Raw genomic sequence first — 17,579 nt, 5'->3', positions numbered from 1 at the left:
ACGACGCTACCTCTGAAGCTGCCACTGGCCCGTCTGACGACGCTACCTCTGAAGCAGCCACTGGCCCGTCTGACGACGCTACCTCTGAAGCAGCCACTGGCCCGTCTGACGACGCTACCTCTGACGCAGCCACTGGCCCGTCTGACGACGCTACCTCTGAAGCTGCCACTGACCCGTCTGACGACGCTACCTCTGAAGCTGGCCCGTCTGACGACGCTACCTCTGAAGCTGCCGCTGGCCAGTCTGACCATGCCATTGAGGAACTGTTAATTTCTGCATCTGAGCCCCCGTTGACCACAAGCATGGATATCTGATGTGGGACATGGTGCTCGGTGTCCATGCAAGAGTTCATGGGTATTCTAGTCCAGGTTGTGTGTGTAACTGCATTTCCTTGTTTTGGCTCAATTAAACGTTAACTGTAATACTTGTGTCCTCAGTATTGTTTTGACGGTTCCTACTTGCAGTTGAGGTGTATGACTTGAGTAACTGTGGTGATGGCAACATTTATTATGCATTATAACCATGCTTTGGCAACAGCAATATGTTTACTTTGACCCCTGTGCTTAAATCACCATTTGCCTTAAGCTACATTTGGTCAAATTATGCTAGTAGCATCACATGATGTGGAATGGGTTCTAGTTCATTTAAACTTGATAGTTGTGGAACTGAGTGTTTTGGGTTTGTACATGAGGCTGTTGCTAGAATCGGGGTTAATGGTGTCAGTGCTAATGGTGTCAGTGCTAACTAATATCACGGTTGTCAACTTGCATTTAAATGACTCTGCTGGGTGTCTTCTCTCGTAACTGACTTGGTTTCCTATTAGTGAATGCTTACATGTAAAACCAGCTCTCGTATCATTAGCCCATCGTTTTGGCGGTTGGTCTTCATATCCCAGTGCCAATCCAAACTTTCAGGTTTAAATAAGTCAATGCTAATCTGTCTTAGCTGGCAGGCTGCTATCATGTCCAGGCTCTCCCAGAGTTGCTTGTAGTGCCGCTAACCTAGGGTTTGAGGGCAGGAACAGTTTGACCAGGATTTCCCACCCACTCCGATTTACATGGGACAAACCATTGGAAGAAACCGGTAAATTTCTATGAGAAGCGTGAGGAAGTCTGTTCATACAGGCCTTCTCTAGCCGCATGATGAAGGTATCTGCTGATGATGAAGGTATCTGCTGTAATTCAAACATTTCTGTGGCACCGCTTTACTCAATTATGCCAACCAAATCCAGATAGCAAATGTTCTGAAAGAGCTGCAAAACCTGGACCCATACAAATCAGCTGGGTTTGACAATCTAGACCCTATATTTCTGAAACTATCCGTCGCCATTGTCGCAACCCCTATTACCAGCCTGTTCAACCTCTCTTTCATATCGTCTGAGATCCCCAAGGATTGGAAAGCTGCAGCGGTCATCCCCTTCTTCAAAGGGGGAGACACCCTGGACCTAAACTGTTACAGACCTATATCCATCCTGCCTAAGGTCTTCGAAAGCCAAGTTAATAAACAGATCACTGACCATCTCGAATTCCATTGACCTCCTCCACTGTGCAATCCGGTTTCCGAGCCGGTCACGGGTGCACCTCAGCCACGCTCAAGGTACTAAACGATATCATAACCGCCATCGATAAAAGACAGTACTGTGCAGCCGTCTTCATCGACCTGGCCAAGGCTTTCGACTCTGTCAATCACCATATTCTTAACGGCAGACTCGGTAGCCTCGGTTTTTCTGATGACTGCCATGTCTGGTTCACCAACTACTTTGCAGACATAGCTCAGTGTGTCAAATCGGAGTGCATGTCTGGTCCTCTGGCGGTTCCGACCTAGAATATGTGGACATCTATAAATACCTAGGTGTCTGGCTAGACTGTAAACTCTCCTTCCAGACTCATATCAAACATCTCCAATCCAAAATAAAATCAAGAATCTGCTTTCTATTTCGCAACAAAGTCTCCTTCTCTCACGCCGCCAAACTTACCCTAGTAAAACTGACTATCTTACCGATCCTCGACTTCGGCGATGTCATCTACAAAATAGCTTCCAATACTCTACTCAGCAAACTAGATGCAGTTTATCATAGTGCCATCCGTTTTGTTACTAAAACACCTTATACCACCCACCACTGCGACCTGTATGCTCTAGTCGGCTGGCCCTCGCTTCATATTCGTCGCCAGACCCGCAGGCTCCAGGTCATCTATAAGTCCATGCTAGGTAAAGCTCCGCCTTATCTCAGTTCACTAGTCACGATAACACCCACCCGTAGCACGTGTTCCAGCATGTATATCTCACTGGTCATCCCCAAAGCCAACACCTCTTTTGGCCGCCTTTCCTTCCAGTTCTCTGCTGCCAGTGACTGGAACCAATTGAAAAAAATCGCTGAAGTTGGAGACTTTTATTTCCCTCACCAACTTTAAACATCAACTATCTGAGCAGCTAACCGATCGCTGCAGCTGTACATAGTCCATCTGTAAGTAGCCCACCCAATCTACCTACCTCATCCCCATACTGTTTTTATTTCATTTACTTTTCTGCTTTTTTGCACACCAGTATCTATACTTGCACATCATTATCTGCTCATTTATCACTCCAGTGTTAATCTGCTAAATTGTAATTATTTGCTCCTATGACCTATTTATTGCCTACCTCCTCATGCCTTTTGCACACACTGTATATAGACTTTCTTTTTTCTACTGTGTCATTGGCTTGTTTATTGTTTATCCCATGTGTAACTCTGTGTTGTTCTCTGTGTCACACTGCTTTGCTTATCTTGGCCAGAATTTCTTGATGATGCTCTTCGAGACAAGTTTGTATGTGGTCTCACAGGTGAAGCATATCACAGAAGGCTTCTGTCAGAGAAGGACCTGACCTTTCGGAAAGCCTGTGATATCGCACTTGGACTCGAGCTTGCCCACAGGGATACTATTGAGCTATCGGGATATGCAGAACGTCAGAAAGGTGTTCACAAGGTCAGTGATGCACGTGGTGAAAAAGGCTCACAAAAGTCACACTTTTCTCAGTCCCGTCCTCAAGGTTACACAAGAACAAAGCAGCCCACATCTCAAAGGTCTAAGCCAAGTTGCTACAGATGTGGGGGAGATAATCATCAGCACAGTGAATGTCGATTCCAAAACGTAAAGTTCCACAATTGTGGAAAGGTTGGACATTTACAGAAAGTGTGTAAAGCCTCAAAACGCACAGCGAGAGCGCACTAAGTGTCAGACGCAGCACAAGAAGAGGAAGGTACTACTGAAACAGTATTGGAACTGTCCACAGTGTACACAGCTCAACAACAAAAAGATGGAATCTATCTCAACATGGAGTTAGCGTGAAAACCGGTAAAAAAGCAGCTGGACACCGAGCGTCTGTATCTCTGGTTCCAGAGAGACTCTACAAAGAAAACCTGAAAGAGTGCCCTCTTCAGCCAGCGTCCATCCGCCTTTCTTCATACACTGGTGACACTATTCCTGTGTTAGGGCAGATCCAGGTACCAGTCCGGTATGAGGGGAAGGAGTGGACGCTACCGCTTGTCATTGTTAAAGGAGAAAAATCAGCCTTGCTAGGCAGAAATTGGCTACAAAAGATCAAGTTGAACTGGGGAGAAATCTTCAGTCTGAGAAAGGACAAACCAGTGAGTCAGGCTACACTCACTAACATGCTGGAGAAGCACAAAGAACTTTTCAAAGATGGCTACGGCGAAATACAAGACTTCACAGCAAAAGTCAGAGTGCAAGAAGGAACCAAGCCTATCTTTCACAAACCACGTCCAGTTCCCTATGCTCTTAAGGAAGCAGTAGAGAAGGAACTGGACCGCCTACAGAAGAATAACATAATCACGAAAGTAGCGAGAAGCGACTGGGCCGCTCCGATTGTTGTAGTCCCAAAGAAAGACAAGACCGTCAGAATGTGCGGTGACTACAAGGTCACAGTAAATCGCTGCATACTACCAGAGGAATATCCACTACCAAACGCTGAAGATCTGTTTGCCACTCTAGCTGGTGGGAAGGTTTTCAGTAAGCTGGACCTGGCATTTGCTTATCAGCAACTGAAGCTGGATCCGGAGTCAGAACAGTATCTGACCATCAATACACACAAGGGGCTATTCAGATTCAATCGCTTGGCCTACGGAATCTCGACAGCTCCAGCGATATTCCAACACACAATGGTTTAGGACATTCAACAGCATGTAGGCCACTGCTCACCTTGTGAAGCTGTTCGCAACAAGCCTGCTGCTGCAGCTCTTCATCCATGGTCCTGGGCTGCGACACCTTGGGAACGCATCCATGTGGATTACGCCGAGATTGACAAGCAACATTTCCTTGTTGTCGTCGATGTCCATTCCAAGTGGATGGAAGTGTTCCCTACTCAACTGACCACAGCTGAGAAGACCATCAATCTTCTCAGACACCTGTTCGCATCCTTTGGACTAGTCAAGGAGCTCGTATCGGACAATGGCCCTCCTTTCACGTCAAACGATTTTGAAATGTTTCTCAAGAACAATGGAGTAAGGCACATCCTGTCACCACCTTACCATCCGGCATCAAACGGATCAGCGGAGAGAGCCGTGCAAACCTTTAAGAAGGCCTGGACTAGACTCGAGGTCCAGTCTGTGCCCACCCACCAAAGGCTTCCCCGGTTCCTGTTTACTTACCGTAACACACCACACACAGTAACGGAATGTACACCAGCTGAACTGTTTCTGAGACGCCAACCACGTACCCGCCTGACATTGTTGAAACCAGACTTGTCAAGCACTGTGGCAAAGCACCAGCTACAGCAGAAGAAAGCTCATGACAGACACTCAAAGACTGTCAGAGAATTCAAAGAGGGAGAGATGGTGATGGTACGTGATTTCAGACACCCCAAGAGCCTGTGGAACCCAGGTGTGATCTTGCAACGCAAAGGACCTTTGACTTACCAAGTCCAAATTGGTCATCGCCAGGTCAACGTTCATGTGGATCATCTGCTACGGTCCAACGCCCCAGCAGAGACACGCCGAGAGAACAATAATGACTCCCAGGACTATTCTCCTGACTGTGGACGTACGGGAGAGACAGAGCCTGACCTTCCACCCGAACCTGGCCCATCACCGGAAGCCCAGGAGGAGCGGAGATATCCTATTCGACAGCGAAAGGCACCTCAAAAGCTTGACCTGTGAGTTGAGCTGTTTAAGGTAACAGACAGTAAAACAAACAAACACTTTAATATGTCTTAGATAAAAGGAAAGAAAAAGGACATTACCTGGGTTAGTTATTAGGACACAAACTCCATCTTCGGGGCAGAATAATCCCCTGGATTTGTGCTGGGCTCTGAAAAGTCTGCTTCAACCCAGTAGTTGAAAAATGTTAAGAATGCATTGTTCAGATATTGCATTAGTAGTTCCCTAACATATTTACCTTGTTCTCTGGGAGTTAAACACTATGGGGGAGGAGTGTAGTATCTGGGATCTACATCTGTTTATATTAGTTACTATGCTGTTACTAAGCAGTGATGTATTACGACAGTGTACGTTACTACACCTAATAGGAAATGCACATGCGCACTAGTGTGCCCGGGAAAACTGTAGAGCACGAGAGGTTTTGACTAAACGAAAACTGACTGTACTCCCGTCTCCTGCCTTGTTATTTCTCCACAACACAAATATTACACACATCAAGGAATAAAAATAAGAATCCTTGCATCACATCACTCTGCAGTGTTCCGGACTCACATTAACCAACTGACTAGATCACTGATCCAAACTGATACATTGAGGAGATTGAAATATTGTTAACCTAAACATTTTCCTCTGCATGCTACCTAGCAGTAGCCACCACAGCCATTTTGAAATGGCCGTGTCAGCCAATCAGCTCCGTTGTTGCTCAAACGGGGACATGCCATTCCATAATGGCTGCTTTGTCTACTGCTAGCTAGCATGAGGACGGAAAGGCCATGTTGCCGGAAAACAAGCAGTATTTCAATCTTTTCGATGTATCAGTTTGGATAAAAGTAACATTTGGAGAATAGTGTTATATCCCATCACTGCACTGAGGCAGCAGGTGGCCTAGTGGTTAGATTGTTGGGCCTGCCACCAAAAGGTTGCTAGATCGAATCTCTGAGCTGACAAGGTACAAATCTGTTGTTTCTCCCCTGGTCAAGGCAGTTAACCCACTATTCCTAGTCTGTCATTGTAAATAAGAGTTTGTTCTTAACTGACTTGCCTAGTTAGACAAAATGGAGGTATGTTTTCAGACCCATATCTCACACCAGCTCCGCAGGGTCTTAATCTAACCATGATGGCATTCCCTCTAATTGTTTTCGGCACTGAGCAAATTTCAGTCCTAGTACTTTCCCAAACTAACTGATCTTAGAAGTCTGGATAGTTGAAGGGAATATGGAGGTAACTACACCGAGCATAATGGAAGGCCATATTGCATTCACCCATTCAGGCATCAGTGTCCTTGTATCTAACTGGGACAGGCTAGGATTCAATCTAAAAAGCTAGCTGGTTTCCGTCTATATACGTTTTTACTCACCTAGACCAAGGTTAGTGACACAATATAGACAATATGGTTCTAGCTCTATCTAGCCAATTGAGAATGATAGAGATATCATCTTTATAAACACTGAATTTACAAAAAGTTAAGAATACCTGCTCTTTCCATGACCTAGACTGACCAGGTAAATCCAGATGAAAGCTATGATCACTTACTGATGTCACTTGTTAAATCCACTTCATCAGTATAGATTTAGGGGAGGAGACAGGTTAAAGGATTTTTAAGCCTCGAGACAATTGAGACATGGATTTTGTATGTGTTACATTCAGAGAGTGAATGGGCAAGACAAAACATTTACGTGCCTATAAAACGGGGTATGTTATTAGGTGGCGGTTTCCCGTGTGTATCAAGAATGTCCACCACCCAAAGGACATCCAGCCATCCTGACACAGCTGTGGAAAGCCATGGAGTCAACATGGGCCAGTATCCCTGTAGAGTCCATGCCCCGATGAATTTAGGCTTTTCTGAGGACAAAAGGGGGGGATGGGGTGGGACTTCCTATAGGTTAAGGTAAGATCACAGAATTCCATACAGGTCACCAGGGGGGATCAGCCAATGAATTATGCTCATGAGAAAACATTCCATATCTGCAGCTGGCAGTAAACCACCAACCTTGGCTTTATACCTGTTCAAACACACTCTTGTTGGCAGTGTGCACTCTTTCAGTTTGTTTGCCAACTCATAGACGTAGTAGAAGAAGAAAATGGACTACTTAAAAATGGAGATGGCCTCAATGGCGCTGCCCGTGCTCTTGCAGACACCATAATGGGACAGATACAATGATACGATGTCTATCTAAGTATATGGTTACGGAGAATAGTCCCATATGAGATTGTTAGGTCACGTCATCCCCTTTCGTGTTGTCGTCGTGGCAACAGGTCGGGAACAGCTCCTGAGTGAAGGCGAGGCATGCAGCCGTGTCTGCCCATCTCCGTAGTTCGTCAGTTTTCCAGCCTCGTAGTCCAGCAGCATTCTGATGCGGGAGTGGTGACAGTGGCCAGCCACCGTTTCCAGGTGTAACAGTATAACTTTAGTCCGTCCCCTCGCGCGAACCAGCGACCCTCTGCACACATCAACAACAGTCACCCACGAAGCATCGTTACCCATCGCTCCACAAAAGCCTCGGCCCTTGCAGAGCAAGGGGAACCACTACTTCAACGTTTCAGAGCAAGTGACGTCACCGACTGAAAGGCTGCTAGCGCGCACCACCGCTACCTAGCTAGCCATTTCACATCGGTTACACAGGCACCCATTGTGCCAGGTGCTCAGCTGGCGCTCATCCAGCTGGAGGCTCTAGGGAAGATCGTTCATTCCCACCATACACCGTTTCCCCTTTTCCTTCCTAGGGATGCCCTCGTACGTTCTCCTGGGAGAGGAGCAGGTGATCGTTGGCCGTGCAAGGGTCAAAGGTCAGGGTGCAGCGGTCTGAGGAGGAGGGCGAAGGGAACATGTGAGAAGACAATTAGGTGTACATAATATCTATGATAGTTTTATGTTAAAGTAAGGAACAACCACATACATTCGCTGAGGTCCTGCTTCCCAGCTAGGTTACATGGAGCAGCTGGACTGGGGATCACAGCCAGGATGGTGCACTTATCCTGGGCTGAACCTACTGAAGTGGGTTGGGGGATGGGGAAGAGAAGGGAGATTGGTGGAGAGACACAGAGACATATTTTAAAAGATTGGAGATTACTATCCCTAACAATAAAATCCTTCATACATTGAGGTAAGGTTACCATGCTTGTCCTGCCCCACAGCTGTAAACACAGCCTCGTACAGGTCCTCAGACACTAGCTGGAGATCCCTTACAGGATGTCTGTCACCCCACTGAGCCCCTCCTACAGTTTAGGGGTCACACCCACTTGAATGTTCTTCATATGACGAACCTCCACCAGCCGAGTCTCCAACAGAGCAAATGAGGAAAATATGATATATTATGATTTATGTTAGTAACAATACAATATGGGAATTTTATCCCAAAGCTACCTACAGCTAACATATATATTTATGTATGTGATCTATGTAAATAAAGGAGTATAACACAGCTGTAAAACTGTGAAGGACTATATGGTGGAGGCCTACCCATTTCCCAGGAGCATTGTAAAAAGTGGATTTGGGTACAGTGTTTATTTCCCCCTAATATCTTTGAAGATTACACCTAAAATAATTAGGCCTACTTCTTTCTACTGCTGATCTGAGACCATTAGGGTTAAACACTACAGATATAAATGCAATATATGGAGTAGAAAAGATTGCCTGCCCACCAAAGAATCAACATACGTTCTACATGGTCTATTTCTATCTGAATGTAACACCTCAATCAAGCTTGTTAATTGATCGTTAAGTCCTGTTTGTCAGGTAAAAGGTCATTAGTGGCCTATATAAGCCTCATACAGGCCACGGGAAGACGTTACCTGTTGATAACACAGACTATTCTCATGATCATGGGAGGTGTGAGAGAATTACTGCTCTTTGCGATGACTGTGGGGGTTGTCAAAGGTTGGTTCACTAAAGTTTTATTTGGATTGAAGGGATTTGTTTGGGAAATATGCAGAACTTTACAAGTGTGAGATTAAAATTTGACTGTTTCTTCCGCGTTGGTCAACTTTTATTCTTCACTGCTATTAATATATGTAGTTATTTTGTGTCAACTCCACTTCTGTTAACACTTTCTCCTCAGTTTCTTGTTACCCTGTTGGAAAGTCCCAGAAGCAAGAGCAAGTCTCTCTGCAGAGCAGACTTGGAGGTAAGTGTTTCTTTCCACAACCCTTCTAGCTTTGTACTGTGTCTATGGTGCTGCTGTGTTTGACACTCATTCAACACCATAGAGTAACTCAGTTGTCTAAATAATGTTGTCAAACTCTTTGATTTGGTCATTTTGCTTGTGTACCTTAACCTACGTTTTTCAGAGCTGTCATCAAATGACGTCTCCATTGTGCATGCCCTGGCCTTGCTCCGATCCATAGGGTCTGACGCTAAACAAGACAGAGAAGGTACGGCCTGAAACATATACTTTTAAATCTGTGTTGGGTTCATGTTGCTCAACATTCGAATGGCAATTTGGCCTAGACCGTGTAGAACAGCTGTGTTGCTGTAGAATACCCAACTGTTCCTTTATGTTTTCTCTCCAGAGAATTTAGAGACTAATGAAGTAGAATCCCAAGCTTCTCCAAACCATGGTAGCTCTACGGCAAATGATGCCCTGTCCTCTGACGACGCTACCTCTGGAGCTGCCCCTGGCCCGTCTGACGACGCTACCTCTGAAGCTGCCCCTGGCCCGTCTGACGACGCTACCTCTGAAGCTGCCCCTGGCCCGTCTGACGACGCTACCTCTGAAGCTGCCACTGGCCCGTCTGACGACGCCACCTCTGAAGCTGCCACTGGCCCGTCTGACGACGCCACCTCTGAAGCTGCCACTGGCCCGTCTGACGACGCCACCGCTGAAGCTGCCACTGGCCCGTCTGACGACGCTACCGCTGAAGCTGCCACTGGCCCGTCTGACGACGCTACCGCTGAAGCTGCCACTGGCCCGTCTGACGACGCTACCGCTGAAGCTGCCACTGGCCCGTCTGACGACGCTACCGCTGAAGCTGCCACTGGCCCGTCTGACGACGCTACCGCTGAAGCTGCCACTGGCCCGTCTGACGACGCTACCGCTGAAGCTGCCACTGGCCCGTCTGACGACGCTACCGCTGAAGCTGCCACTGGCCCGTCTGACGACGCTACCGCTGAAGCTGCCACTGGCCCGTCTGACGACGCTACCGCTGAAGCTGCCACTGGCCCGTCTGACGACGCTACCGCTGAAGCTGCCACTGGCCCGTCTGACGACGCTACCGCTGAAGCTGCCACTGGCCCGTCTGACGACGCTACCGCTGAAGCTGCCACTGGCCCGTCTGACGACGCTACCGCTGAAGCTGCCACTGGCCCGTCTGACGACGCTACCGCTGAAGCTGCCACTGGCCCGTCTGACGACGCTACCGCTGAAGCTGCCACTGGCCCGTCTGACGACGCTACCGCTGAAGCTGCCACTGGCCCGTCTGACGACGCTACCGCTGAAGCTGCCACTGGCCCGTCTGACGACGCTACCGCTGAAGCTGCCACTGGCCCGTCTGACGACGCTACCGCTGAAGCTGCCACTGGCCCGTCTGACGACGCTACCGCTGAAGCTGCCACTGGCCCGTCTGACGACGCTACCGCTGCCACTGGCCCGTCTGACGACGCTACCGCTGCCACTGGCCCGTCTGACGACGCTACCGCTGCCACTGGCCCGTCTGACGACGCTACCGCTGAAGCTGCCACTGGCCCGTCTGACGACGCTACCGCTGAAGCTGCCACTGGCCCGTCTGACGACGCTACCGCTGAAGCTGCCACTGGCCCGTCTGACGACGCTACCTCTGAAGCTGCCACTGGCCCGTCTGACGACGCTACCGCTGCCACTGGCCCGTCTGACGACGCTACCGCTGCCACTGGCCCGTCTGACGACGCTACCTCCGGAGCTCCCACTGGCCCGTCTGACGACGCTACCTCCGGAGCTCCCACTGGCTCGTCTGACGACGCTACCTCCGAAGCTGCCACTGGCCCGTCTGACGACGCTACCTCCGAAGCTGCCACTGGCCCGTCTGACGACGCTGCCACCACAGGCCCGTCTGACGACGCCACCTGCGCCACTGGTCCGTCTGACGACGCCTACCTCTGAAGCTGCCACTGGCCCGTCTGACGACGCCACCTCTGAAGCTGCCACTGGCCCGTCTGACGACGCTACCGCTGCCACTGGCCCGTCTGACGACGCTACCGCTGCCACTGGCCCGTCTGACGACGCTACCTCTGAAGCTGCCACTGGCCCGTCTGACGACGCTACCTCTGGAGCTCCCACTGGCTCGTCTGACGACGCTACCTCTGAAGCTGCCACTGGCCCGTCTGACGACGCTACCTCTGAAGCTGCCACTGGCCCGTCTGACGACGCTGCCACCACAGGCCCGTCTGACGACGCCACCGCAGCCACTGGTTTGTCTGACGACGCTACCTCTGAAGCTGCCACTGGCCCGTCTGACGACGCCACCTCTGAAGCTGCCACTGGTCCGTCTGACGACGCCACCTCTGAAGCTGCCACTGGTCCGTCTGACGACGCCACCTCTGAAGCTGCCACTGGCCCGTCTGACGACGCCACCTCTGAAGCTGCCACTGGCCCGTCTGACGACGCTGCCACTACCTCTGAAGCTGCCACTGGCCCGTCTGACGACGCTGCCACTACCTCTGAAGCTGCCACTGGCCCGTCTGACGACGCTGCCACTACCTCTGAAGCTGCCACTGGCCCGTCTGACGACGCTGCCACTACCTCTGAAGCTGCCACTGGCCCGTCTGACGACGCTGCCACTACCTCTGAAGCTGCCACTGGCCCGTCTGACGACGCTGCCACTACCTCTGAAGCTGCCACTGGCCCGTCTGACGACGCTGCCACTACCTCTGAAGCTGCCACTGGCCCGTCTGACGACGCTGCCACTACCTCTGAAGCTGCCACTGGCCCGTCTGACGACGCTGCCACTACCTCTGAAGCTGCCACTGGCCCGTCTGACGACGCTGCCACTACCTCTGAAGCTGCCACTGGCCCGTCTGACGACGCTGCCACTACCTCTGAAGCTGCCACTGGCCCGTCTGACGACGCTGCCACTACCTCTGAAGCTGCCACTGGCCCGTCCGACGACGCTGCCACTACCTCTGAAGCTGCCACTGGCCCGTCCGACGACGCTGCCACTACCTCTGAAGCTGCCACTGGCCCGTCCGACGACGCTGCCACTACCTCTGAAGCTGCCACTGGCCCGTCCGACGACGCTGCCACTACCTCTGAAGCTGCCACTGGCCCGTCCGACGACGCTGCCACTACCTCTGAAGCTGCCACTGGCCCGTCTGACGACGCCACCTCTGAAGCTGCCACTGGCCCGTCTGACGACGCCACCTCTGAAGCTGCCACTGGCCCGTCTGACGACGCCACCTCTGAAGCTGCCACTGGCCCGTCTGACGACGCCACCTCTGAAGCTGCCACTGGCCCGTCTGACGACGCCACCTCTGAAGCTGCCACTGGCCCGTCTGACGACGCCACCTCTGAAGCTGCCACTGGCCCGTCTGACGACGCCACCTCTGAAGCTGCCACTGGCCCGTCTGACGACGCCACCTCTGAAGCTGCCACTGGCCCGTCTGACGACGCCACCTCTGAAGCTGCCACTGGCCCGTCGGACGACGCCACCTCTGAAGCTGCCACTGGCCCGTCGGACGACGCCACCTCTGAAGCTGCCACTGGCCCGTCTGACGACGCCACCTCTGAAGCTGCCACTGGCCCGTCTGACGACGCCACCTCTGAAGCTGCCACTGGCCCGTCTGACGACGCCACCTCTGAAGCTGCCACTGGCCCGTCTGACGACGCCACCTCTGAAGCTGCCACTGGCCCGTCTGACGACGCCACCTCTGAAGCTGCCACTGGCCCGTCTGACGACGCCACCTCTGAAGCTGCCACTGGCCCGTCTGACGACGCCACCTCTGAAGCTGCCACTGGCCCGTCTGACGACGCCACCTCTGAAGCTGCCACTGGCCCGTCGGACGACGCCACCTCTGAAGCTGCCACTGGCCCGTCGGACGACGCCACCTCTGAAGCTGCCACTGGCCCGTCGGACGACGCCACCTCTGAAGCTGCCACTGGCCCGTCTGACGACGCCACCTCTGAAGCTGCCACTGGCCCGTCTGACGACGCCACCTCTGAAGCTGCCACTGGCCCGTCTGACGACGCCACCTCTGAAGCTGCCACTGGCCCGTCTGACGACGCCACCTCTGAAGCTGCCACTGGCCCGTCTGACGACGCCACCTCTGAAGCTGCCACTGGCCCGTCGGACGACGCCACCTCTGAAGCTGCCACTGGCCCGTCGGACGACGCCACCTCTGAAGCTGCCACTGTCCCGTCTGACGACGCCACCTCTGAAGCTGCCACTGGCCCGTCTGACGACGCCGCCACTACCTCTGAAGCTGCCACTGGCCCGTCGGACGACGCCACCTCTGAAGCTGCCACTGGCCCGTCGGACGACGCCACCTCTGAAGCTGCCACTGGCCCGTCGGACGACGCCACCTCTGAAGCTGCCACTGTCCCGTCGGGCGACGCCACTGGTCCGTCTGACGACAATACCTCTGAAGCTGCCACTGGTCCGTCTGACGACGCTAGCGCTGCCACTGGTCCGTCTGACGACGCTAGCGCTGCCACTGGTCCGTCTGACGACGCTACCTCTGAAGCTGCCACTGGCCCGTCTGACCATGCCATTGAGGAACTGTTCACTTCTGCATCTGAGTCCCCGTTGACCACAAACATGGATATCTGATGTGGGACATGGTGCTCGGGGTCCATGCAAGAGTTCATGGGTATTCTAGTCCAGGTTGTGTGTGTAACTGCATTTTTTGTTTTGGCTCAATTAAACGTTAACTGTAATACTTGTGTCCTCAGTATTGTTTTGACGGTTCCTACTTGCAGTTGAGGTCTATGACTTGAGTAACTGTGGTGATGGCAACATTTATTTTGCATTATAACCATGCTTTGGCATCAGCAATATGTTTACTTTGACCCCTGTGCTTAAATCACCATTTGCCTTAAGCTACATTTGGTCAAATTATGCTAGTAGCATCACATGATGTGGAATGGGTTCTAGTTCATTTAAACTTGATGGTTGTGGAACTGAGTGTTTGGGGTTTGTACATGAGGCTGTTGCTAGAATCGGGGTTAATGGTGTCAGTGCTAACTAATATCACGGTTGTCAACTTGCATTTAAATGACTCTGCTGGGTGTCTTCTCTCGTAACTGACTTGGTTTCCTATTAGTGAATGCTTACATGTAAAACCAGCTCTCGTATCATTAGCCCATCGTTTTGGCGGTTGGTCTTCATATCCCAGTGCCAATCCAAACTTTCAGGTTTAAATAAGTCAATGCGAACCTGTCTTAGCTGGCAGGCTGCTATCAGGTCCAGGCTCTTCCAAGATTTGCTTGTAGAGCAGCTAACCTAGGGTTTGAGGGCAGGAACAGTTTGACCAGGATTTCCCACCCACTCCGATTTACATGGGATAAACCATTGGAAGAAACCGGTAAATTTCAATGAGAAGCGTGAGGAAGTCTGTTCATACAGGCCTTCTCTAGCCGCATGATGAATGCTCAGGGTGTGCGTCGTAGCAAACCGTACTTAGTCGCCATGAATTCAAAAAGCACGTACACGCAGCTGGGCTTAACAATCTAGACCCTCTATTTCTGAAACTATCCGCCGCCATTTTCGCAACCCCATTACCAGCCTGTTCAACCTCTCATATTGTCTGAGATCCCCAAGGATTGGAAAGCTGCCGCGGTCATCCCCCTCTTCAAAGGGGGTGACACCCTGGACCCAACTGTTACAGACCTACAAGCTAGTGTCTGAGGACCTGGAGGAGGCTGTGTCTACAGCTGTGGTTCAGGACAAGCATGGTAACCTAACCTCACTGTATGAAGGATTTTATTGTTATGGATAGTCATCTCCAATCTGTTCAAATATCACTGTTGATAACACACATTACCAAGATTATTCACACTTGTCTTCCTATTTCCACATAATCTGTCATGGTTCCCCACCCCAAGAGGGCATAAAACCAACCTCTCTTTATTGCTACTGCTAATACACCCAAATCCAAAAGCTTTCGAGTATCTTATTGCTTTTCTTCTAACCCTGAATGGCAACTTTTTATCTTAGTACACAAGCATGTCACTTTATCCATCCACACCCACTCTACTGCCGCATGGCCACTGCGGCTAGACTTGCACCCTCTCGTTACAGGTATAGCAGGTAACCAACCCCACCTGGGTCTTACCCCCTAGGTACCCGCCTGTTCGGGTTTACCTGCCGGGACTTACCATATACCACAAATCTACGACCGGTCGATATACAATGGGATTACTGAATAAGCTCAGGCTTTCTGGGTCCGTACCCTATAATTGGTTCAGCCTACGACTCTCATCTCCCCAAGATATCAGAATTAGTGATGACAGGTGTAGGAACTGTGCCTACCTTGTTTCTGTTTCACTGATTCAGAATCTCTAGTTCGACTGCAAATCGTGGTGAACCCTGCTCGCAGTGCCAACTGTTAGGTTCTAATTCTCAAAGTAAAAACCCGACGGACACTATGAAAGCTTAAACCAAGTTTATTCTTCCCAGAGGGTCAAGACAGCTGCATTAGACAAAAAACATATTCACACAAGCACTGATATTTAATCCTTTCTCCTATGCTGAGTCTACTCCTACACCTCTGAACAGCCAATGCATCTCTGTTGCTAGACAGAACCTTTGTGATATCTGTTCTTCTTCACTTCATCTGACCTGACCTCTACCCTAAAGTGCTCACTCCTCCCCAACTCAAGGCTGTCATGGTGATTGGTACCAGACCGTGTCTGGTAGATTTTTCAACCAGAAATGTGCATAGTGTAGCTCTAACTCCAAAAAGTTTTGGGACACTGTAAAGTCCATGGAGAACAAGAGCACCTCCTCCCAGCTGCCCACTGCATTGAGGCTAGGTAACACGGTCACCACCGATAAATCCATGATAATCAAACATTTCAATAAGCATTTCTCTACGGCTGGCCATGCTTTCCTCCTGGCTACCCCAACCCCGGCCAACAGCTCCGCACCCCCCGCAGCTACTTGCCCGAGCCTCCCCAGCTTCTCCTTCACCCAAATCCAGGTAGCAGATGTTCTGAAAGAGCTGCAAAAACTGGACCCGTACAAATCAGCCGGGCTAGACAATCTGGACCCTCTCTTTCTAAAATTATCCGCCGCCATTGTTGCAACCCCTATTACCAGTCTGTTCAACCTCTCTTTCGTATCGTCCGAGATCCCTAAAGATTGGAAAGCTGCCGCGGTCATCCCCCTCTTCAAAGGGGGTGACACTCTAGACCCAAACTGTTATAGACCTATATCCATCCATCCATCCTTTCTAAAGTCTTCGAAAGCCAAGTTAATAAACAGATCACTGACCATTTCGAATCCCACCGTACCTTCTCCGCTGTGCAATCCAGTTTCCGAGCTGGTCATGGGTGCACCTCAGCCACGCTCAAGGTACTAAACGATATCATAACCGCCATCGATAAAAGACAGTACTGTGCAGCCGTCTTCATCGACCTTCAAGGCTTTCGACTCTGTCAATCACCGTATTCTTAACGGCAGACTCAACAGCCTTGGTTTCTCAAATGACTGTCTCGCCTGGTTTACCAACTACTTCGCAGACAGAGTTCAGTGTGTCAAATTGGAAGGCCTGTTGTCTGGACCTCTGGCAGTCTCTATGGGGGTACCACAGGGTTCAATTCTCGGGCCGACTCTTTTCTCTGTATACATCAACGATGTCACTCTTGCTGCGTGTGATTCCCTGATCCACCTCTACGCAGACGACAGTATTCTGTATACATCTGGCCCTTCTTTGGACACTGTGTTAACTAACCTCCAAACGAGCTTCAATGCCATACAACGCTCCTTCCGTGGCCTCCAACTGCTCTTAAACGCTCGTAAAACCAAATGCATGCTTTTCAACAGTTCGCTGCACGCACCCGCCCGCCCGACTAGCATCACTACTCTGGACGGTTCTGACCTAGAATACGTGGACAACTACAAATACCTAGGTGTCTGGATAGACTGTAAACTCTCCTTCCAGACTCATATCAAACATCTCCAATCCAAAATAAATCTAGAATCGGCTTTTTATTTCGCAACAAAGCCTCCTTCACTCACGTCGCCAAACTTACCCTAGTAAAACTGACTATCCTACCAATCCTCGACTTTGGCGATGTCATCTACAAAATAGCTTCCAATACTCTACTCAGCAAACTGGATGCAGTCAATCACAGCGCCATCCGTGTTGTTACCAAAGCCCCTTATACCACCCACCACTACGACCTGTATGCTCTTGTCGGCTGGCCCTCGCTACATATTCGTCGCCAGACCCACTGGCTCCAGGTCATCTATAAGCTAGGTAAAGCTCCGCCTTATCTCAGCTCACTGGTCACGATAA

The 17,579-nt window shown here is 50.6% G+C and overlaps 1 protein-coding gene across 1 annotated transcript; it reads left to right on the top strand.

The window, feature by feature from the left end:
• Positions 1-8,325: 8,325 nt before the first annotated feature.
• On the top strand, positions 8,326-13,995 carry LOC129849308 (cell surface glycoprotein 1-like). The gene is made up of 5 exons (XM_055916240.1): positions 8,326-9,029; positions 9,211-9,276; positions 9,440-9,523; positions 9,662-10,721; positions 11,419-13,995. The coding sequence occupies exons 1-5, from the start codon at positions 8,969-8,971 to the stop codon at positions 13,886-13,888; spliced, it is 3,741 nt and encodes a 1,246-aa protein (XP_055772215.1). The 5' UTR covers positions 8,326-8,968; the 3' UTR covers positions 13,889-13,995.
• The last annotated feature ends 3,584 nt before the right edge of the window (positions 13,996-17,579 follow it).

The sequence above is a fragment of the Salvelinus fontinalis genome, unplaced genomic scaffold (genome assembly GCF_029448725.1).
Source record: "Salvelinus fontinalis isolate EN_2023a unplaced genomic scaffold, ASM2944872v1 scaffold_1431, whole genome shotgun sequence".
NCBI classification, from domain to species: Eukaryota; Metazoa; Chordata; class Actinopteri; order Salmoniformes; family Salmonidae; genus Salvelinus; species Salvelinus fontinalis.
Note: the sequence above shows the minus strand (reverse complement) of the source record. Positions and strands in the feature narration are given on the sequence as shown.

Bases quoted from the DNA above. Each gene is read 5' to 3' on its own strand.
- LOC129849308 (XM_055916240.1), top strand. From the start codon at position 8,969: ATGATCATGGGAGGTGTGAGAGAATTACTGCTCTTTGCGATGACTGTG. The intron at 9,030-9,210 runs GTTGGTTCACTA...CTTTCTCCTCAG, and splicing joins GACTGTGGGGGTTGTCAAAG to TTTCTTGTTACCCTGTTGGA. The intron at 9,524-9,661 runs GTACGGCCTGAA...TTTTCTCTCCAG, and splicing joins CGCTAAACAAGACAGAGAAG to AGAATTTAGAGACTAATGAA.